The 20,985-nt window shown below is 33.8% G+C and overlaps 1 protein-coding gene, 1 long non-coding RNA gene and 1 other non-coding gene across 3 annotated transcripts; 2 read left to right on the top strand and 1 right to left on the bottom strand.

Annotated features, from left to right (window-relative positions):
• The first annotated feature begins 1,559 nt into the window (after positions 1-1,559).
• LOC117689263 (uncharacterized) lies at positions 1,560-12,172 on the top strand. The gene is made up of 4 exons (XM_034469779.2): positions 1,560-1,720; positions 4,194-4,377; positions 9,023-9,144; positions 9,809-12,172. Exons 1-4 carry the CDS (start codon positions 1,666-1,668, stop codon positions 9,901-9,903), a joined length of 456 nt encoding a protein of 151 aa, XP_034325670.2. The 5' UTR covers positions 1,560-1,665; the 3' UTR covers positions 9,904-12,172.
• A 2,617-nt stretch (positions 12,173-14,789) lies between these two features.
• Positions 14,790-14,864, bottom strand: Trnas-aga (transfer RNA serine (anticodon AGA)). Its single transcript has one exon. It is a non-coding gene; the product is annotated as a tRNA-Ser (tRNA).
• A 4,813-nt stretch (positions 14,865-19,677) lies between these two features.
• On the top strand, positions 19,678-20,550 carry LOC136276490 (uncharacterized). The gene is made up of 3 exons (XR_010714961.1): positions 19,678-19,966; positions 20,208-20,280; positions 20,499-20,550. It is a non-coding gene; the product is annotated as an uncharacterized lncRNA (long non-coding RNA).
• The last annotated feature ends 435 nt before the right edge of the window (positions 20,551-20,985 follow it).

The following is a 20,985-nucleotide window of genomic DNA, read 5'->3' on the forward strand; positions in this document are numbered from 1 at the left end:
CGCGTCGGTTGACAATGGTTTTCTCGGGGTGTCAATTTCAACTGTTACCCTCCCAAACAGGCACTATTTATATAATGTCACAGCGGGATGCCATGGCCAGGGTGAAAGCAGCCGATCCCAGTTATACAGTTTCCGCGCTATTTGTTATCTTAGTGGGTTAGAATTTTTGAAATACCCACGCCGTTCTACAAAGAGCAAGGATTTGGAATGGGGGATATTTTCGGTAAATGTATTTTTTTTATCTTTCAATGCAGAATAATAATTTGGGTAGTGTGCACATGTACATTTAACGGATTTGTGCTAAGCCATATCATATCTATATACTGCTTGTGTTATTTAATTGGCGATATGTGTACATATGCTAGCGATATACAACTCCAATACCATGTTGTTTTAAACTTTTGAATACAATTATATTTTACCATTTATTAGGGGCTGCTCTTAGAGCTTGACTACAGTGTACCATTCCAGAGTGAGACGTTTTGTTTCATTGTGTTGATGTTAGCCGAAGATATGACTTTCATGGGGTATCAAGCATATAGGTATTTGAATTTTTTTCCCCAGCATTATATATGTATTTTTTTTATATAAACTACATGCAATTGTTGATTGAACTTGCTAAATGCAGCACATGATAAACCATGCACTTTAATGATTCAATTCCACTGACCAGATGTTTTATTTTTGTTTTGTTTTTTGTTTCAGGGCTAAGAAATTCAGTGAAACACATCTGTTGCAACTATAACAATCGAAATGTGTGAAAACTTTTCAGACAATTGTGAAACTGTGACTACTGGGATGCTGTGAAGTCTTGATATCTAATGACAATGGATTATACTGTGGATTTATATCGTTCATTTTGTGAAGTATAGTTCTGTGATAATACAGTTGGAAAATTTTAAATGATGTTGTTCTGTTGTGTTTGAGCATGTTTAAGGCTCATGTCTTTTATATAAAACATTTAAAACTGTTGTATTAGAAACCTTAAGTTTTAAAAGTAGAAAGAAAGTTTCATAAGGAAATGAAATGATTTTAAAAACGTTCCCAAAATAATAACATACTACGTTTAGAAAATGTTTCTCTCAAACATTTTGTTAACATTTCTTAGAAACGTTTTTAGAAAATGTTGTTATAACGTAACAAAAACCCCACAGATTTACGCTGTAATAACGGTTTTAAAAATGTTTTGTAAATATTTCTTAGAAATGTTTTTAGAAAATGTTATTATAACGTAAAAAAACCCACACAGATTCACGTTGTAATAACGTTTTTAAAAATGTTTTCGTAACATTTCTACAACGTTTTTAAAACGTTGTGAAAACGTTGTTGTGTTAACTGGGTAGGTAAACATGCGAGCTACCTAAAGAACAATTGTTCTGGTTTTATTACAGACGTAATAGTCAAATCGAACGGACTCTGAACCTAAAATTGGCTTGAGGTGTGGTGATTAGGCTTATTTATCTTTAATACCTTGTACATCAATGGTATCTTGAATTTTGACACTTTCAGAAAATTGTCTCTACATTCCATGTCCCTGGTCGGTTCGTAGAATCTGCGTAGTTTCGTTATCCTGACGTTTTTATATAAAGCCTCGCTGTGAATTTCGTGCAACTCTCCGAAGCGGAGCTTATAGACAAAGACCCAACAACTGACGAGGAACCAGACATGGATAGTTCTCCAACAATGCTCATATTTTTTATCACAATCGTCTCATTCTTTGGTAAGTAAATTTATGTTTAAATATTGTACAGAGTGTGAGTAACGCTTTACATATAATGAATTTGCGCCGCGCTCGCTTGTTTGTGAGATGTATAGCACACCCCTGCGAGTGTGTTCGGAATGTTTTCTTTATCGTTGCTAAGTATGTAATAAATCCAGAGGTGCTCGAATGAAAGTTCACGAGACTTCACCCAGATTTGTTCAGTTCATGTGAAACGAGCGGAAGTAAAAGTGTTAGAATAATATTATTAAAATACCTAAGTACTGGTCGTTTTTCATATCGTATCTTAATTGGATTTATAATAAAACATGAACATCTTTTAAAATGTATGTCATATTTCACCATCTAGGGGTTATTTATATTAAACGATAATATTCAGAACAGAGTTATCGTTCGTGTTCAACCACGTGTAGAGTAGTTGAAAATATAAACATTGGGTTGCTTAATAAAATCATAGCAATGTTTGATGTTTTATGGTGTGCAATTCCATGTTTTTTTAGAAAAATAATGAGTGTCTATTTTGCATAAAAACTTACTAAGATTGTAGATGTAGTCATTTTATGGTCATTTACATGAATACGCTGTAAGTATGTAACTTTTCAACAAAGTTTGAATAAATTATATTTTTTTCATGATCACTTGTTTCTAAACATTATTTGAAATGTAAAGAACAAATTTAACGACCATGTGTCAGCTTCGGAAATGCCCACCTCGGATATTACGAGTATCGGTTATAACAAGAAAAAAAATATGTTCCCAGCATCTCGTTATAGAGGGAGGCCACTGTATATTTATTTCCGAGCTACTTAAATTTGAAAATAAAATTAAAAATTTACCCTCGGATCGAAAATTTAAACACATGTCAGTGAGATGGCAAATGAACATGTCTTAAATTTTAAAGATGACTTTAAAAACAGAAATGTCTCGATCCTCTGATGCAATATTGAACCAGATTAGATTAAAATTTAGAATGCATGCCTGAAATGATAAGGGGTTATCTACACTGGCAGGGTCAACCATATTTCTTAGTATGATCGATATTATCAGACAGGTTAACAAATATTAATCAATCTTTTTGTAAACAGGTAACTTTTAAAAGATACCAATTATTAATAAGTAGATTTTTCCAAATATTAAACCATTTGTTGGAATAATGATAAACCTTAATTGCTACTTTAAAAAAGATGAAAAAGTTGGATGTACGTCTGTCAAGCAGGGGAATATTATGTATATATGATACGACTTCGAGGGCGACATACCAGAATACAAATATTCTGATATTACACTCGCCGAAGAAGACAATACAACACATTTTTAATAAATCAAAATCAAATATGTTTAAGAAAATAATTATTATACCCCCCGCAAACGAAGTTTAGGGGGGTATATAGGAATCACCTTGTCCTACTGTCCGTTCGTCTGTCTCTGCAATCGTGTCTGGTCCATATCTTTCTTATGGAGAAACATTGGAATTTCTTACTTCACACAAAGATTGCTTATGACCTAAGGGTGTGTCATGACCTTGACCCATGGTCATTAGGTCAAGGTCACTGGCAGAAAAAATACAAAATTTGTGTCTGGTCAATATCTTTCTTATGGAGAATTATTGGAAGTTCTTACTTCACACAAAGATTGCTTATGACCTAAGGGCGTGTCATGACCTTGACCCAAGGTCATTCAGGCAAGGTGAAGGTCACTGGCAGAAAAAATACAAAATTTGTGTTCGGTCCATATCTTTCTTATTGAGAATGATTGGAAGTTCTTACTTCACACAAAGATTGCTTATGACCTAAGGGTGTGTCATGACCTTGACCCGAAGTCATTTGGGCAAGGTCAAGGTCAATGGCAGTAAAAAGTGCAAAATTTGTGTCTGGTCATTATCTTTCTTATGGAGAAGCTTTGAATGTTCTTACTTCACACAAATATTGCTTATGACCAACAGTTTTAAAAAAATAGAGCAGTTGTTATTTATAGAAAGTGGATGGTGAAATAGATTCATCCAATATTTTCTATAATTGGAAAAATACATGCATAAGATTTTTATCTTAGCGGGGGGTATCAATTGTGAGCTTGCTCACAATACCTCTAGTTTCATTAACAAGAGTATTTTTTAGAATTAAAATTATTAATGCATCTTCCAATCTTAAAAATCAATATTTGTTGATCAGTGCTTTCAATAAGATTATTAGTAGATAATTTTTCATTTAAACAATAGTTAAGTAATTTCTCTAAATAGCAGACACTGTCCTGACATTTTTATTTTCGAGGAACTGTCTATTTTTACTTAGCTAAATTTCGAACTGTATTTCCTGTGTGATTCAGCAATTTTCAGAGCTAGCTAGTAATAAAATTATCTCATTTGTGACAGAAGGGGAAAACTTATTCAAAAATGTTATATCAATAAATTATTGGGCAAACATTGAATTGATGTTAATGCATGTACGTTTATAGACAACATCTGTCTTTTGTTCAGGACTAGGGGAGTGCGGAGAATGCTGTCGTATACGTAACATCTTAACCTCTGACACTGATGAGGTTTGGTGCTCTGACTACTGCTGTATAAGCCTGGGAAACACCTACTGTTGTGACAGCAGATACCTGCAGGCTCCAGAGGAGGACCGACTCTCATTCTGTACTGACTGGTTCCATGTTTATGTGTAAGCCCACATTTATTCCAGTACAATTGTAAATGTAAAGTTTGATTGAAACACAATGGCGACTGCCCAAAGGGTACCCTCATTGTACGGATAACTCCTCCTACAGTTTTGAAGATAGGAAGTTGTTCTTTTGCAGATCAATTGTACCTATATCAGAGGTGTGCATATTGCTAGGATTTTGATTTCTGAAAATGTAAGAAAGAAATACCAGCTCACGAACTTCGTCATTTTTTGGCAAAATATTGCATATGGGATGCCCTAGTTGTACAGATAACTCCTCCTACAGTTTTTAAGATAGGAAGTTGTTCTTTTGTAGATCAATTTTACCTATATCAGAGGTGTGCATATTGCTAGGATTTTGATTTCTGATTTAAAAATGTATGAAAAAAATACCAGCTTTTGAACTCAGTCATTTTTTGGCAAATTTTTGCATATAGGTTACCCTCATTGTACGGATTACTCCTTCTACAGGTTTCAAGATAGGTTCTTTTGAAGATCAATTGTACATATATCAGAGGTGTGCATATTGCTAGGATTTTGATTTCTGATTATGAATGAAAAAAATACCAGCTTACGAACTTAGCCATTTTTGGGCAAAATATTGCATATAGGGTACTCCATTTCACTGGATACGGTAGGTAGTGTTTATCAATTCAGGGTTGACATGGATTATGGATACAGTTCACATAAAAGAAAACCTGGTTTACTATCACATTGACAGCTTTTCACTTGTTTAATTTTATGATTATACATACTTTAATAGTGTACTGATCAAATCTTGTGAATTGTAAGTCCTATATAGGACCATCAAACTCAATCAGATTCATTTTAGGGGAAAGTGAGTGGTGACTCAAAAGTAGGTCACTGGCCTCATTTAGGAATTTTTATAGCTATGATTACTGAAAAAGTGTCATTCATGTCTTATGAACATACCTAATAGTCTAATACTACAATAAGTACTATTTTCTACTATAACAAATTTGTTTCTGGCAATCCTTTGTTAAACCAATTTCAAATTCTAGGGATATTTTAGACAAAAGTGCTATGTCTTGATATTGCCTGTTCTATTTAGGAGGGTACCTATAGTTGTATTGATTTGGATAGTGATGTATTGATATTGCCTATTCTATTTAGGTGGGTACCTATTGTTGTTTTGATTGGGATAGTGATTTATTGATATTGCTATGTAGGTTGGTACCTGTTGTTGTATTGATTGGGATAGTGATGTATTCATATTGCCTGTTCTATTTAGGAGGGTATCTATTGTTGTATTGATTGGGATAGTGGTGTATTCATACTGTCCTGTTCTATTTAGGAGGGTACCTATTGTTGTATTGATTTGGATAGTGATGTATTCATATTGCCTATTCTATGTAGGTGGGTACCTATTGTTGTATTGATTGGGATAGTGTTGTATTGATATTGCCTGTTCTATGTAGGTGGGAACCTATTGTTGTATTGATTGGGATAGTGATGTATTGATATTGCCTGTTCTATGTAGGTGGGAACCTATTGTTGTATTGATTGGGATAGTGATGTATTGATATTGCCTGTTCTATGTAGGTGGGTACCTATTGCTGTATTGATTGGGATAATGATGTATTGATATTGCCTGTTCTATGTAAGTGGGTACCTATTGTTGTATTGATTGGGATAGTAATGTATTGATATTGCCTATTCTATTTAGGTGGGTACCTATTGTTGTATTGATTTGGATAGTGATGTCTTGATATTGCCTATTCTATGTAGGTGGGTACCTATTGTTGTATTGATTGGGATAGTGATGTATTGATATTGCCTCTTCTATGTAGATGGGTACTTATTGTATTGATTGGGATAGTGATGTATTGATATTGCTTGTTCTATGTAGGTGGGTACCTATTGTTGTATTGATTTGGATAATGATGTCTTGATATTGCCTATTCTATGTAGGTGGGTACCTATTGTTGTATTGATTGGGATAATGATGTATTGATATTGCCTATTCTATGTAGGTGGGTACCTATTGTTGTATTGATTGGGATAGTGATGTATTGATATTGCTTGTTCTATGTAGGTGGGTACCTATTGTTGTCATGCTTGGGGCGAATTACATTGTAAAGTAATGCATTACATTACCATTACTTCATGAATTAGGGCATTATGTTACCATTACCATTACTTAATTTACTTGAAGTAATGCATTACATTACCATTAAATGAGAAAAGTAATGCATTACCATTACCATTACTTTGTGAAAAGTCAATAAGTTTGAAAAGAGTGATTTAAAAGCTAAATAAAGTGTTTTTGTAAATGTTTCATAAATAAAACATGTTTAAACATATTTAACGTTACAGGTTCATGTTCACTATCAGGTTCAAATTTAATGACTTAATGTGCTGTTGGACTTTATGATCAAAGTTTAACAGGTTTCATCTTTTAACTGCATTCTGTCGGATGTAAAAATCTAAGATACATGTATATAAGTATTCAGGTAATAATAGAAATCAAAGTACTGAAGAACTGACGGGAGTTGATTTTCTCGAGGTTTATTTATTTTAAAATCAATAATATGTTATTTTGCATGACAAGTACATGTAGTTTCTAATTTGTATTTGAATTACGCATATTTTTATAATATGAATTTTTTGACTTTTTCGACAAGAATGTCGAGAACCCCCCATATGAATCATGTTAAATAATATTTAAAGATAAAATTAATTCAATCAAACTATGTATCAATAATAAAAAATTTTCTTGAAAATTGTATTGATCCAAGCAATATTGAACTCTAGTCTCGTTCAACCAAATGCTCGGCTGACACCGTAAATCTCCGACAAGCAAGAGAGACTATCTGCTTGTCGGAGATTTACGGAGACAGCAGAGCGTCGAGTTGAACGAGATTACATTGAACTCTGGCATAGGAATACATGTATACGACTACAAAAATATTTAAATTGTTCGTACCATTTAAAATCTGACTATTTTCAAGGTATTTATAAATAAGTTTCCTTGAAAAACAATGCTTTGGCATACATTACATCGAATTTATCAATTATTTTCAAGAACTAAGTCTTGTCAGCAGCGATGATTTGTGCTGAGGTCGAAACACTGTTTCACTTTCCCTTTGTTTGAGTAACTGCATAAGAGAGTTGATTAAAATCAACTCCCAAAAATACATGAATCTTGTATTTTCTATCGATCTGTCCAAACTATTGTACTTAATACTGTAACGTGTCGAGGGGTCCGTACCTAGTCAATTCTAGGGTCTGGGGGTTGAATATAAAAATATCAAACAATAATAATTTTCCTCTCTAAAATTATTGGTGATTACAATTGGCCTACAAATATTTACAAAATGGCCTTCCCTTACTTAGGGTAAAATCACAAATGAATCTGGTCGGCCGGGATTGTAACTTTATTAATACCACGAGGTAAACACTATTATATGCCTTATTCAGGCGGTAGCGAATACCCGCGGCACGCCCTAGCTGGATAACCTACTGAAGAGGCAAACCCTTAGTAGAGGCAGTCACTGTGTTAATGCCTTATGCAGGACGGACAGTGTATAACCTCTAACTAAAGGCGTACCCCTTCCCTAATACTACTAGAGTATCAGCGACGACTAAGCTAGGCTAACCTCCGAGAGGACAGCCTCTATAATAACCAACTAGTGGTTAAACACGATTGGTCCTATAATAATCAATGTGGTAAGCCTCTCTCTCAAGGCAACCCACCTACCAAATCGTAATTTAGTCTCGCAATTCCTCTCCGTTGGAACTCTGCTAGGGAAGAGAACGCTGCGGCTGCGACGCGCTCGTTTATATACCCTCTGTCGGTCACGTGACAATCTCAGCTGGTTGCTAGGCGACAATGCTATCATAAAATCGTTACACTACATGTATACAACAGAGAAAGAGAGAGAGAGTAAAATTATATTTTCAAATGGTTTATAATACTGGAAGTAATTTTTAAGCTTCAAGAGATCATGGTTGGACAGTGCATTTTTTGTAGTGCATTCATTTTTGCTTTTAAGGGTGTATGTCTGTTCTCCATTTTATGGAACACATGCAACCAATAGAAGGGTGGTGATTGGGGTGTTTAGCATGTAAACAATAGAATGTTTTGTTAATTAGAACAACACTGTGTACTGTTGACACGTTCTTCACAGGAAAGAATTCATTGAATGTACAACTAATTGAAGTACATTTTTCAAATGATTTGAAATTCTTAATAACAGCACTCTTAAAATGTTATGAAATTGTGTTAATATATAGCCAGTTATATTGGCAATCTAAGAATGGATTTTTAATTTTTTTTAACATGCTTAATCATACAACTAAAATATTTTTATCTCAAGAATTATTTATCTTCTTTAAAAACAATTTTTAATCAAATACAGTTTCAGTTATTCCATTCATCACGATTTTACAAATAAACATGCATAGAAAAGCAAAGTAATATTCCATGTAATGCCAGCATTACACTAGATTTTTTTAAGTAATACATTACCATTACTTGTAATGCTAAAATTGTGGCATTACACATTACTAGCATACCTTTGAAAATATGTAATGCATTACCATTACATTTAGCATTACCCCAAACCTGAATTTGTTGTATTGATTGGGATAGTGATGTATTGATATTGCTTATTCTATATAGGTGGGTACCTATTGTTGTATCGATTGGGATAGTGGTTCTGTGCATCGGATGCTGCATCTGCTGTTGCCGAGCCTGCTTTGGCAGAAGGAGGGAGACCATCATTGTCCAGGGCGGACAGCCAGGTAAGATTAGTAATATTGAAATCGGGTTGGTTGGGGGGGGGGGAGAGGTTACCTTCTAAAGTGTACCCTCTTTAATGGTATTGTATATTTTCTTTATCAATTAATTGGTTAACTAGGGCCTAGGGCTTCGTTTTGCATATAAACTTACGACAAAGTCATGAATATTTTCAGTCTAGTGAAATGATCTTTGACAATTTTTGTTTATATTAAATCATTTATTTACCTTTATTTTAATTTCTTTAGTTAAATTTTACAGCCATTTAATTCAGATATTGATTACGGTAGCTTGGTATTAATAAGCATTCATTAATTTGGTCGTAAATCGTAAGTTCTTTAGTAAAATACAGCCCTGCTCTGCAAGTACCTTATAGTGATCAGTTTGTCTGTTAGTCTAATTTCGTTTTGTTCAGAGCAGTTTTCTTTTCTCTTTGGCTAAATTGGTGTCAAACTTAAAATATATATACCAATGGGTAGAGGGTGTCAAACTTAACATATACCGGTATATGCCAGTGGGTAGAGGGTGTGCAGTGACCTTAAACAATTAACTTTTTTTTAATCCAAGAACATGGCAGAAAAACATTTCTGGAATATTTATTGCAATAAATAGTTTAGGTAATGTTTAAAGAGCACAATAAAAAAAAAAGAAGAAATTTTGCTTTTGCAGGTGGGACCACAGTGGTTGCCCAGCAACAAGCGACCATGATAAATCCTGTTGGTCATGCACCTTCTCCCTACAGCGCTGGATACAACCAGCCTTGAATGGTGGTCAAAGAACAACAAACAAGATTTCATAGTCCGTTATCATGAACATTTTTTGCTCACCGAGACAAAGTCAAGGGGAGCTTATGCTATACCCCCAGTGTTGGCGTCGGCGTCCGGACCTGGTTAAAGTTTTTGTTGCAGGTCCTGTATCTAGGCTATTGCTTGTCCTATCTTCACCAAACTTGCATGGATGATGCATCTGGACCAACTTATGGACTTGAAAGACTTGGATGCTGAATCTGGGTCCTAAATTTCAGATGCTGAAGGAGGTTAAGGATTTTGGAGCAGGTTAAAGTTTTTGTTGCAGGTGCTCTTTGATAGCAATATCTAAGTAAATTCTGGTCCTAACTTCACCAAACTTGCATGGATGGTGTGTCTTATGATACTGATGCACCAGACAGGCTTGAGTGCTGAATCTGAGCTATAGGTTTCGGAAGCTGGAGGAGGTTAAGGTTTTTGGAGCAAGTTAAAATGTTTTGTTGCAGGTGCCCTTTGATAGCAATATCTAAGTTACTCCTGGTCCTAACTTCACCGAACTTGCATTGATAGTGTGTCTTATGATACTGATGCACCAGACAGGCTTGAGTGCTGCATCTGAGCTATAGGTTTCGGAAGCTGGAGGAGGTTAAGGTTTTTGGAGCAGGTTAAAATTTTTGTTGCAGGTGCCCTTTGATAGCAATATCTAAGTTACTGCTGGTCCGTACTTCATCAAACTTGCATGGATGGTGTGTCTTATGATACTGATGCACCAGACAGGCTTGAATGCTGAATCTGAGCTATAGGTTTCAGATGCTGGAGGAGGTTTAGTTTATTGGAACGGGTCACATGTTTTATAGATGATAGCTTGCATAGTTGATTTAACTATATTATAAATGAAACGCAGCGGTTGCTTCAGATGCAGAGCCTGATCTCCATTATCAAGGATGCTAAAGAAATCTCCTACCTCACTAAAACCTGCTTGATTGAAAGATGTGGTTGTTGTTAAATGATATAACATGATTCCTATGATAAAGTATTGTATGATATGAAACACTATAATTGTTTAATATGATACAATATAATATCATATGTTATATTGTAAAAAGGTATATGTTACGATATGATATTGTATCAATATTTTTCATATTTTATGATATTGTATCATGATATTATTCTGTATAGTATTGTATATTATGATACAATATTATATAATATTATATTGTATCTATAACATTGTATCATATGATATTGTATAATATGGTATCGGTTTCTGTAATATACAATTTTACACATGAAATTGTATTATATGATATTGTAATATATATTGTGGTATCATACGATATTGTATAATATGATATTGGTTTAAATGATATATTATTGTATCATATGATACAATATGTATAATATGATATAAAATTATGTAATATTTTTTTATCACATGATATTGTATCATTTGATATGATACAGTGTTGTATCAAATTATATTGTATCATATGATACAATATCATATTATGTATCAAATATTTTACAATATCATACAATACAATATCATACTATATTATACAATATAATACCATATGTTTCAATGTTATGATGTATTATATAATATGATATTGTATCATATAATACAATATTGTATTTTATATAATGATGTTGTATAATGTGATCAGATACAATAAGGTTAAACACAATACAATGTCATTTCATATTTACAATATCATCTTAATTGTTTATTACAGTATTTTATTGCATTATGTGATATATATTATAAGTATGATAGGATGCAATGTTTAATTTTATATTATTATATTGATTAACATAATTATGAACATATGATTATCATATAATTTTTTAACAGATGATATATGATTTTGTTTCAAAACAGAATCCATGAATATCCAAGATCATAAAGTATGATTTTCATATATGATAAAGGTGGTCTCATAAAGGCCATGCTTCATAAAGGTGATGCCTCGTCTCGGTGAGCTTTGTACTCTGTGATTTCCTGTGTTTTAATATGTAATTTTTTGTCTAGAAATGTTGTTTTATGTCATGAAAAATATCATGGGAGTTTTTCTTCTTCATTTTTTGACATGTAAAAAAGCATTTAATATTTTTTCTTAATTTTTATCCTTTGGTATTCTGTTTATAGTGAAAGTTATGTAAAAATGTATCTTATTATAATTTCTTCTTTTTATAGTCAGATGAACAAAGTGATGCATATGCCTATGCCTATGCAAATTGTGTGTTGAACTTTTTTTCTTATAATAAAATGGGTTTTTTTTTATTTCAAGTTTTCATTTGTTATACATGAAGAATACTGTAGATTCCTAATTAAACGCGAGGAATTAATATCCGCGTAAAATCGCGAAAAGCACATCTCGTGAATTTTAAAATCTCGCTTTTATTTTTCGGATATATGTTTATTCAAGAAACTATGATAAAAATTCGTCATTTGCAATTTTTTGTTCTCGCCATTTGATGGAAAACGGTTGAATCGCGGAATAAAGTACTCGTGTAAAATAAGGAATTTACAGTATATAGAACCATTTTAACAAGACTGTAGAGTTTCGGTTGGATATAATTTTCGGTTGGATATAACTATCTTTTTCTTGCATCAAGACAAGTTAAAAATGAGGCTGGCTCAATTGAAGTATACAAAGATTGTTGTCTCTGATCAAATGCCAGCCAAATCTTGTTGATTTCAAAAAGTCATGGCTAGTGGCCAACAAAGAAATAGAAAGGCGTACATCACATTGCTATTTGACAACACTATCCAAAGTCCCAGCTCCTATGGACATTTAAAGCCTATATACATGTAGTATGAATTTGCTGAAATTGTTTTTTGACAGTATACAGTTTTATTTTAAAAGTTTCATTTAGAACAAATTTGGGGGTATATATATGTTTATTCATGCACCAATCGAGTATGGCACGCCAAATTCACAAAAATGAGCTAAACATACATGTAGTTTCACAGTCGATAAACTAGGTTTATCGACTGTTAACGATCGTAAACTATAATTACCGACGTTAATCTATATTTCACATCTGTAAACTATAGTTTACGAATGCAAATCTATGATTTTCTGTCTGGTAATACACGTTAACAATAGCTTTTGCTGATAAATATAGATCCACATCTGTAAACTATATTTTACATTCGTAAACTATAGTTTAAAGTTGATAAATATAGTTTCACGATAAACTATATTTTACAATCGTTAATTATAGTTTTCGGTTCTAAACTATAGTTAACTGTCATTTATACCATGCTTTACAAACGTAAAACTATGTTTATCACATTTTTGTGAATTTGGCGCCCTAATGTCTAAATAATACAATTTGCATTCGTTAACTATAGTTTAGAGTTGTTAATAAATCATAGTTTCACAATTGTGAAACTATATTTATCAGATTAACTATGTTTAACAATCGCAAATGATTGTTTTCAGTGTTAACTATAGTTTACAGATGTGAAACATAGATTATCGCGTTAACTATAGTTTACAGACGTGAAATATAGAAAAACGTCGTTAACTATAGTTTTCGATCCGTAAACTATAGTTAACAGTCGATAAACCTAGTTTATCGACTGTGAAACTATGTTTAGCTCATTTCTGTGAATTTGTCTGATAAATGTAGTTTCACGATTTGTGAAACTATAATTAACAACTCTTAACTGTAGTTTACGATTGTAAATTATAATAAACAAATGTGAATCTATATTCATCAGCAAAATCTATTGTTTACGTTTTTTACAGATAGATAAACTATGATTATCATTCGTAAACTATAGTTTACATTCGTGAAATATAGTTTCACAGATGTAAACTATAGTTAACGAATCGTTAACTATAGTTTAGGATCCGTAAACTAAAGTTAACTATGTTTAGCTCATTTTTGTGAATTTGGCGTACCATACCTGTTTGGTCCAGTTTCAATCATACCTCAAATTTTTTTTTATAAAAATAATACCAGTATTTTCGATAGAAAAGGTGTCGTTCATTAAAAGCTTATTGCAACAGTTTAGCTGATTATTATATTTATTTTTCGTGCATTCCGGCGATTACGGCATGCCTATTCCCGCAGCAAGGCAGTTGCCATATAAGGTCATTTGACAAACTTGTAGACTTTACATTTGTCAATTTGTATCATGTCAGATGTGCTATTGCCAAGCCTGGAATAACAAATGCAGAAACTACGAATTGAAGGTGTGCGAAGTTGAAGGTTTAATCAACTAATGTAAACAAGAAAGTTGCAAAATGTGCATCATGCGAAGGAACTAAGTGTTTATGCCCGAGTTTTTGATCAGAATTACACATATTCATACTCGGGCTCATACATCAACACGATTGCATATTCGGATTTGCAAGTTTACATGTCTGGATTTTTGAACACGATTACCCTCCATAAATATAAGGTATTGAGAAATCTTTTAAATCTTTAAAGTTGCCCGAGAACACATACTGATTATTTTTTATGAATTGATTCATAATTATCTCCTCTGTTATTGTGTTGAGTATAATTAATTTCGTCTGAATCGTTTAAAACTTTGGAGCATAACGTTACTTTTGTAATGCGTTTCTCGACTAAGATGTGCATTCTACTACTTATTTTCATTGAAATGGCGTTGCTTCAATTTATCAATGACACTGCATGTATTTGAAAAACGATAACATTATTACCGCGCAGACGAATCTCAATTAAATTTTAGAAATAAAACTCTGAAACCTATGGATCACGGGGACAAATTTTCAAGGTGGGTTTTCTCACAAGCAGGTAAACATGCGAGCTACCTAAAGAACAATTGTTCTTGTTTTGCCTCGGACTAGAATGTCGCGACGTCATTGGATCGCGTCACGTGGTTGCCTTATAATTGTAACGGGATGGGAGAAATAATGACGGACCAGACCGGGATTCGAACCCGGGCCCCCTGAATCTCTAGTCAGGTGCTCTACCAACTGAGCTATCTGGCGCCGGTATTCGAACCGGTCTGACCGTCACATTCCTCCCCCCTTAAATGATCTTCGCCCTCGAAGATCACCCCAGACTCTTCCCCTGGCAGGAGTTAACCTGTCAGTTCCAGGGGTTGGTCACGGCACCAAATGTAACGGGATGGGAGAAATAATGACGGACCAGACCGGGTTTCGAACCCGGCCCCCCTGAATCTCTAGTCAGGTGCTCTACCAACTGAGCTATCTGGCGCCGGTATTCGAACCGGTCTGACCGTTACATAATATAGCATTGACTCATGATTTTTTGAAGTATACACTCTCATAACTGCAGCGGTGTGTGCATACAAATTGAGTAACGCGCGTTATGAAAATTTGTATGCACACGCCGCTGCAGTTATGAGAGTGCCTTCAAAAAATCATGATTTAATGCTTATATTTACATTTTTTAACTTCTTGCCTTGTCTGCAAATGTGATTCATATCTTAAAATTCCTATCTTATCCTAAGGGTAAGTTAATATTAATGGAAGAGCCACAGCAACAGCCACAAGCGTGAACTTTGATTTTCGCTTGTGACGTTGCAGTTTACAGCGTTCAACGTTTGTGACGTCATAATAAAACTCATCATTTTAACCTTTGCAACTACTTGTTGCATTTAGAGGAATTTAATGGATGTAAATATATTTCTTTACACGGCAAGCGTCAAAATTTAAACGGCAACATGGCGGACGTAACTTTATTTGAGCAGATTTTTTACCTAAACGTTCAACCATGCCTTTAATTTTTAAGCCCCAAAATATTTAGAGTGACCCCCCTTTGCCCATGACGTAATATTATGATTCTACAATAGCATCCATGTTTGCACAAACGACTGACGATTAGGCTAAGGTAAAAAATAATAGAATTAAGCTATGAATTTAATTGTTGTATATTATATTTTGTTTGTTTACATATCAAACTGCAGGTCCTCGACAAAACAAAACACTTATTATAGATTTGTAACTGACTGTTTACAGAAATTTGTGGTGTCGGTAAAATCCATAGAAGCTCTGCCTCGCCTTCTATGGACTTTACCGACACCACAAATTTCTGTAAACAGTCAGTAACAAACCTAATAAGTAATATTGTGTGTACAATGTTTTTTATTATACGCCGTAGAATTCCCGTCATTTCTATATATTTACAATATCCAGTGCATGCGCGGATCTAGAGGGGGGTCGGAGGGGTCCCGACCCCCCCTGGAAAATGAAAATTTATTAAATTTACATAGTAAAATTATCGCGAAAATATGCCTCGGACCCCCCCTGGCAAACACAATTATCCTTCGGACCCCCCCTGGAAAAATTTTCTGGATCCGCGCATGCAGTGTCTTTGCCTGTGATAACACTACGTATCGATTTTGTACTATACAAATGAGCGGGGTTTGCTTAATATTTATATTTAAATATTTAATCGTACGATATAAATTTATATAAGGAATAATTAAGGAATCATTCTTTGAGTATTTCGGTCGGGGCGTGATCAAATCAAATAAAGCCCGAAGGGCTTTATGATAGATTTGTTTAAGCCCCGTCCGAAATTATCACCTCATAATATTCAAAGAATGATTCCTTATTACTTATAGCGAGCGCAGCTCGCCGGCGCGCAGCGCCGGCGAGCGAAGCGAGCTCTTAGAACCAGTGTGCGCGGGAAAAAGAACGAGCTAAACCTACAGTTCATCAAACAAAATTTTTTGTCTACGTCCCATAATGCTCTCTAATGTTTTCACCCGTGGTGCTTTGCCAAAAATGGCCGACTTTTAACTCGTAATTTACAGTGACTTAAAGTTTGAAGACACGTTTTGAGTACCGCATATGCTTTGGCGAGACTCAAAAGATTTGATACATGCTTCCATACCTCCGTAATGAGTTGAGAAACGTAAACAAAGACGAACAAAGTCATGGATGACGTCACATTGCACTCGCGCTATATTTCCCACGATAAATTTAGAGGTGGATCAAACATCTGTAATGCGTGTACTAGCTATTTCAGTATAGACTGCGATATCTGCCTCATTGACGTATGATTTGTTTTTATTTTTTCTTAATATAGAGATTTTATGTATATATGTTAGCAAGAGCCATACTTTACTGTCATATCGATCCATTTTTAAGCTAATTGTGCATGCATGAGTAGGGAGGAAATAAACAATAGGGCATTTTGAAATAAATAAAAAGGAATAAAATAAAAAAAATAAACAGTTAAAAAAAATTATGCAGATATAGCACATAGTCAGACCATTAAATTTAAAAGTGGGAAATTACACACCGGTCTCTCTCTCTCTCTCTCTCTCTCTCTCTCTCTCTCTCTCTCTCTCTCTCTCTCTCTCTCTCTCTCTCTCTCTCTGAAGGAGGTTGCGCTGTATGTATCATAACCATTAAAATTAGTACCTTTCGCATACTTATAAAAAAACTTATTGTAGAGCAATATACTCTCAAAAATTCTTTGACGTTCGTTGATACCTAAATGAAACTAAAAGTTGACAATGATGCAAGGTATGTGTATAATTCCTGTGCTCGCCAGAACGGTAGCACCGTAAAACATATTATTTATATAATTTTAAGCCATTGTACGATTAAATATGATTAAATATAAACAAGCAAACCCCGCTGGCGCCCCAATTTGATGTTATGGGTTTTATAGTACAAAATCGATACGTAGTGTTATCACAGGCAAAGACACTTGAAAATGTAAATTATATAAATATAAGTAATAGCGAGCGAAGCGAGCTCTAAGAACCAGTGTGCGCGGGGAAAAGAACGAGCTAAACCTACAGTTCATCAAACAAAATTTTTTGTCTACGTCCCATATTGCTCTCTAATGTTTTCACCCGTGGTGCTATGCCAAAAATGGCCGACTTTTAACTCGTAATTTACGGTGACTTAAAATTTGAAGACACGTTATGAGTACCGCATATGCTTTGGCGAGACTCAAAAGATTTGTCACATGCTTCCATACCTCCGTATATTGAGTCGAGAAACGTAAACAAAGACGAACAAAGTCATGGATGACGTCACATTGCACTCGCGCTATATTTCCCACGATAAATTTAGAGGTGGATCAAACATCTGTAATGCGTGTACTAGCTATTTCAGTATAGACTGCGATATCTGCCTCATTGACGTATGATTTGTTTTTATTTTTTCTTAATATAGAGATTTTATGTATATATGTTAGCAAGAGCCATACTTTACTGTCATATCGATCCATTTTTAAGCTAATTGTGCATGCATGAGTAGGGAGGAAATAAACAATAGGGCATTTTGAAATAAATAAAAAGGAATAAAATAAAAAAAATAAACAGTTAAAAAAAGTATGCAGATATAGCACATAGTCAGACCATTAAATTTAAAAGTGGGAAATTACACACCTACAAACAGGTACCGGTCTCTCTCTCTCTCTCTCTCTCTCTCTCTCTCTCTCTCTCTCTCGGAAGGAGGTTGCGCTGTATGTATCATAACCATTAAAATTAGTACCTTTCGCATACTTATAAAAAAACTTATTGTAGAGCAATATACTCTCAAAAATTCTTTGACGTTCGTTGATACCTAAATGAAACTAAAAGTTGACAATGATGCAAGGTATGTGTATAATTCCTGTGCTCGCCAGAACGGTAGCACCGTAAAACATATTATTTATATAATTTTAAGCCATTGTACGATTAAATATGATTAAATATAAACAAGCAAACCCCGCTGGCGCCCCAATTTGATGTTATGGGTTTTATAGTACAAAATCGATACGTAGTGTTATCACAGGCAAAGACACTTGAAAATGTAAATTATATAAATATAAGTAATAGCGAGCGAAGCGAGCTCTAAGAACCAGTGTGCGCGGGGAAAAGAACGAGCTAAACCTACAGTTCATCAAACAAATTTTTTTGTCTACGTCCCATAATGCTCTCTAATGTTTTCACCCGTGGTGCTATGCCAAAAATGGCCGACTTTTAACTCGTAATTTACGGTGACTTAAAATTTGAAGACACGTTATGAGTACCGCATATGCTTTGGCGAGACTCAAAAGATTTGTCACATGCTTCCATACCTCCGTATATTGAGTCGAGAAACGTAAACAAAGACGAACAAAGTCATGGATGATGTCACAGTGCACTCGCGCTATATTTCCCGCGATAAATTTAGAGGTGGATCAAACATCTGTAATGAGTGTACTGACTATTTCAGTATGTACACTGCGATACCTGCCTCATTGACATATGATTTGTTTTTATTTTTTTTAATATAGAGATTTTATCTATATATATTAGCAAGAGCCATACTTTACTGTCATATCGATCCATTTTTAAGCTAATTGTGCATGCATGTACAGTAGGCATGCAGGTAAGTATATGAGTAGGGAGGAAATAAACAATAGGACATTTTGAACTAAATAAAAAGGAATAAAATGAAAATATGAAATAAACAGTTAAAAAAATTATGTAGATATTGCATATAGTCAGACCATCAAATTTGAAAGTGGGAAATTACACACCAACAAACAGGAACTCTCTCTCTCTCTCTCTCTCTCTCTCTCTCTCTCTCTCTCTCTCTCTCTCTCTCTCTCTCTCTCTCTCTCTCTCTCTCGGGGGTTGCGCTGTATGTATCATAACCATTAAAATTAGTACCTTTGGCATACTTATTGTAGAGCAATTGTAGGAGTTACAGATTTATTAATTATGAAATTAATAAATCTATAAATAAAAGTAATTAATTTATTTGATAATTAAATTAATATAATTATGTTTTAATTATTGTACAAATAAACTTAAAACTTAATACTATTAAAAGTATATAATAAAATCTTTAATAAACTTAAAATTCTGGTCATGGTCAATTGGATAGAACAGGCAGCTATCTTGACCATGGTATAAATTGCCTTAGGGTTGTAATTAAGGTTCTGGCCAAATATATAATGTATCTAGGTATTCAATTGGTTTTTAGTTTTGTCTTCTTTGATTTTATTGGTTGTTGATATTTCCCTCCAAATTCTTGGAGCTGGTTTGTGATATTTCTTTGTCACATCAAAGAGAGTGGAGGTGTTTTCGTAATCTGAAAGCTGACTTTTGAAACGTAACAAACTCTACCTCTTGGTTAGTTAACATTACTAATTCTAATAATTTGATTAATAGTTATACATTTCATTAACAGTGAATTCTATAATTTTGCCAAATTAAAACAATAGCTCATGCACAGTAAGAGTGAATGATTTTGTGAGATATCAACTTTTTAATAGATATTTAAGAATAACATGAATATGTTCACTGTTTTTATCCCTTTATATTGTGAACATAAGTACAAGTTTATTAATGTAAACTTTACAATAATTTGTAGTTGCCATACCAGATAGTACACTGTACATACCATAGAGTTGTAATACTGTACAAGAGCGCATTCCCATAGAATGGTATGTTTAACTGTGTTTTATGATTTAGAATAATATAGTGATGTCTTTATCTGTTTATAAACATTACAGATGAATATCATTGTAAACCTATTTTTAGATACCTGAATTAATACATGATGTGTAATGGATTAATGTAAAGAGTTGTTCCCCTTTAGCGCAACTTGCTCCTATTGTAATATTTTTATGCCGTATATTTATCTTGTTGTTATTCATTGTAGGGCTATTCATTTGTTTACCATCTATCTTAATAAATATTGGAGATGCCCAGAACCCGAACAGGCGTTGTTTGATTTCTTCAACATTCAACAAATATACCCCCTGTTATGGAACGCCATAGCTGCCTTATGTGGCTATTTTATATGTAGATGGTGCTTTATTATATTATGCTGTGGTTATTTCATGTGAAGATGGTGCTTTATTATATGAAGATGGTGCTTTATTATATGAAGATGGTGCCTTATTATATGAAGGTGGTGCTTTATTATATGAAGATGGTGCTTTTTTATGTGAAGATGGTGCTTTATTATATGAAGATGGTGCTTTATTATATGAAGGTGGTGCCTTATTATATGAAGATGGTGCTTTTGTATGTGATGATGGTGCTTTGTTATATGAAGATGGTGCTTTATTATATGAAGATGGTGCTTTTTTATGTGATGGTGCTTTTTAATGTGAAGATGGTCACTCAGAACTTTATTTTTGAAG

The sequence above is a fragment of the Magallana gigas genome, chromosome 6 (genome assembly GCF_963853765.1).
Source record: "Magallana gigas chromosome 6, xbMagGiga1.1, whole genome shotgun sequence".
Lineage (NCBI taxonomy): Eukaryota > Metazoa > Mollusca > Bivalvia > Ostreida > Ostreidae > Magallana > Magallana gigas.

Coding starts and splice junctions, on each gene's coding strand:
- LOC117689263 (XM_034469779.2), top strand. CDS start 1,666: ATGGATAGTTCTCCAACAATGCTCATATTTTTTATCACAATCGTCTCA. Junction 1,721..4,193: donor CACAATCGTCTCATTCTTTG/GTAAGTAAATTT, acceptor TCTTTTGTTCAG/GACTAGGGGAGTGCGGAGAA. Junction 9,145..9,808: donor TGTCCAGGGCGGACAGCCAG/GTAAGATTAGTA, acceptor TTGCTTTTGCAG/GTGGGACCACAGTGGTTGCC.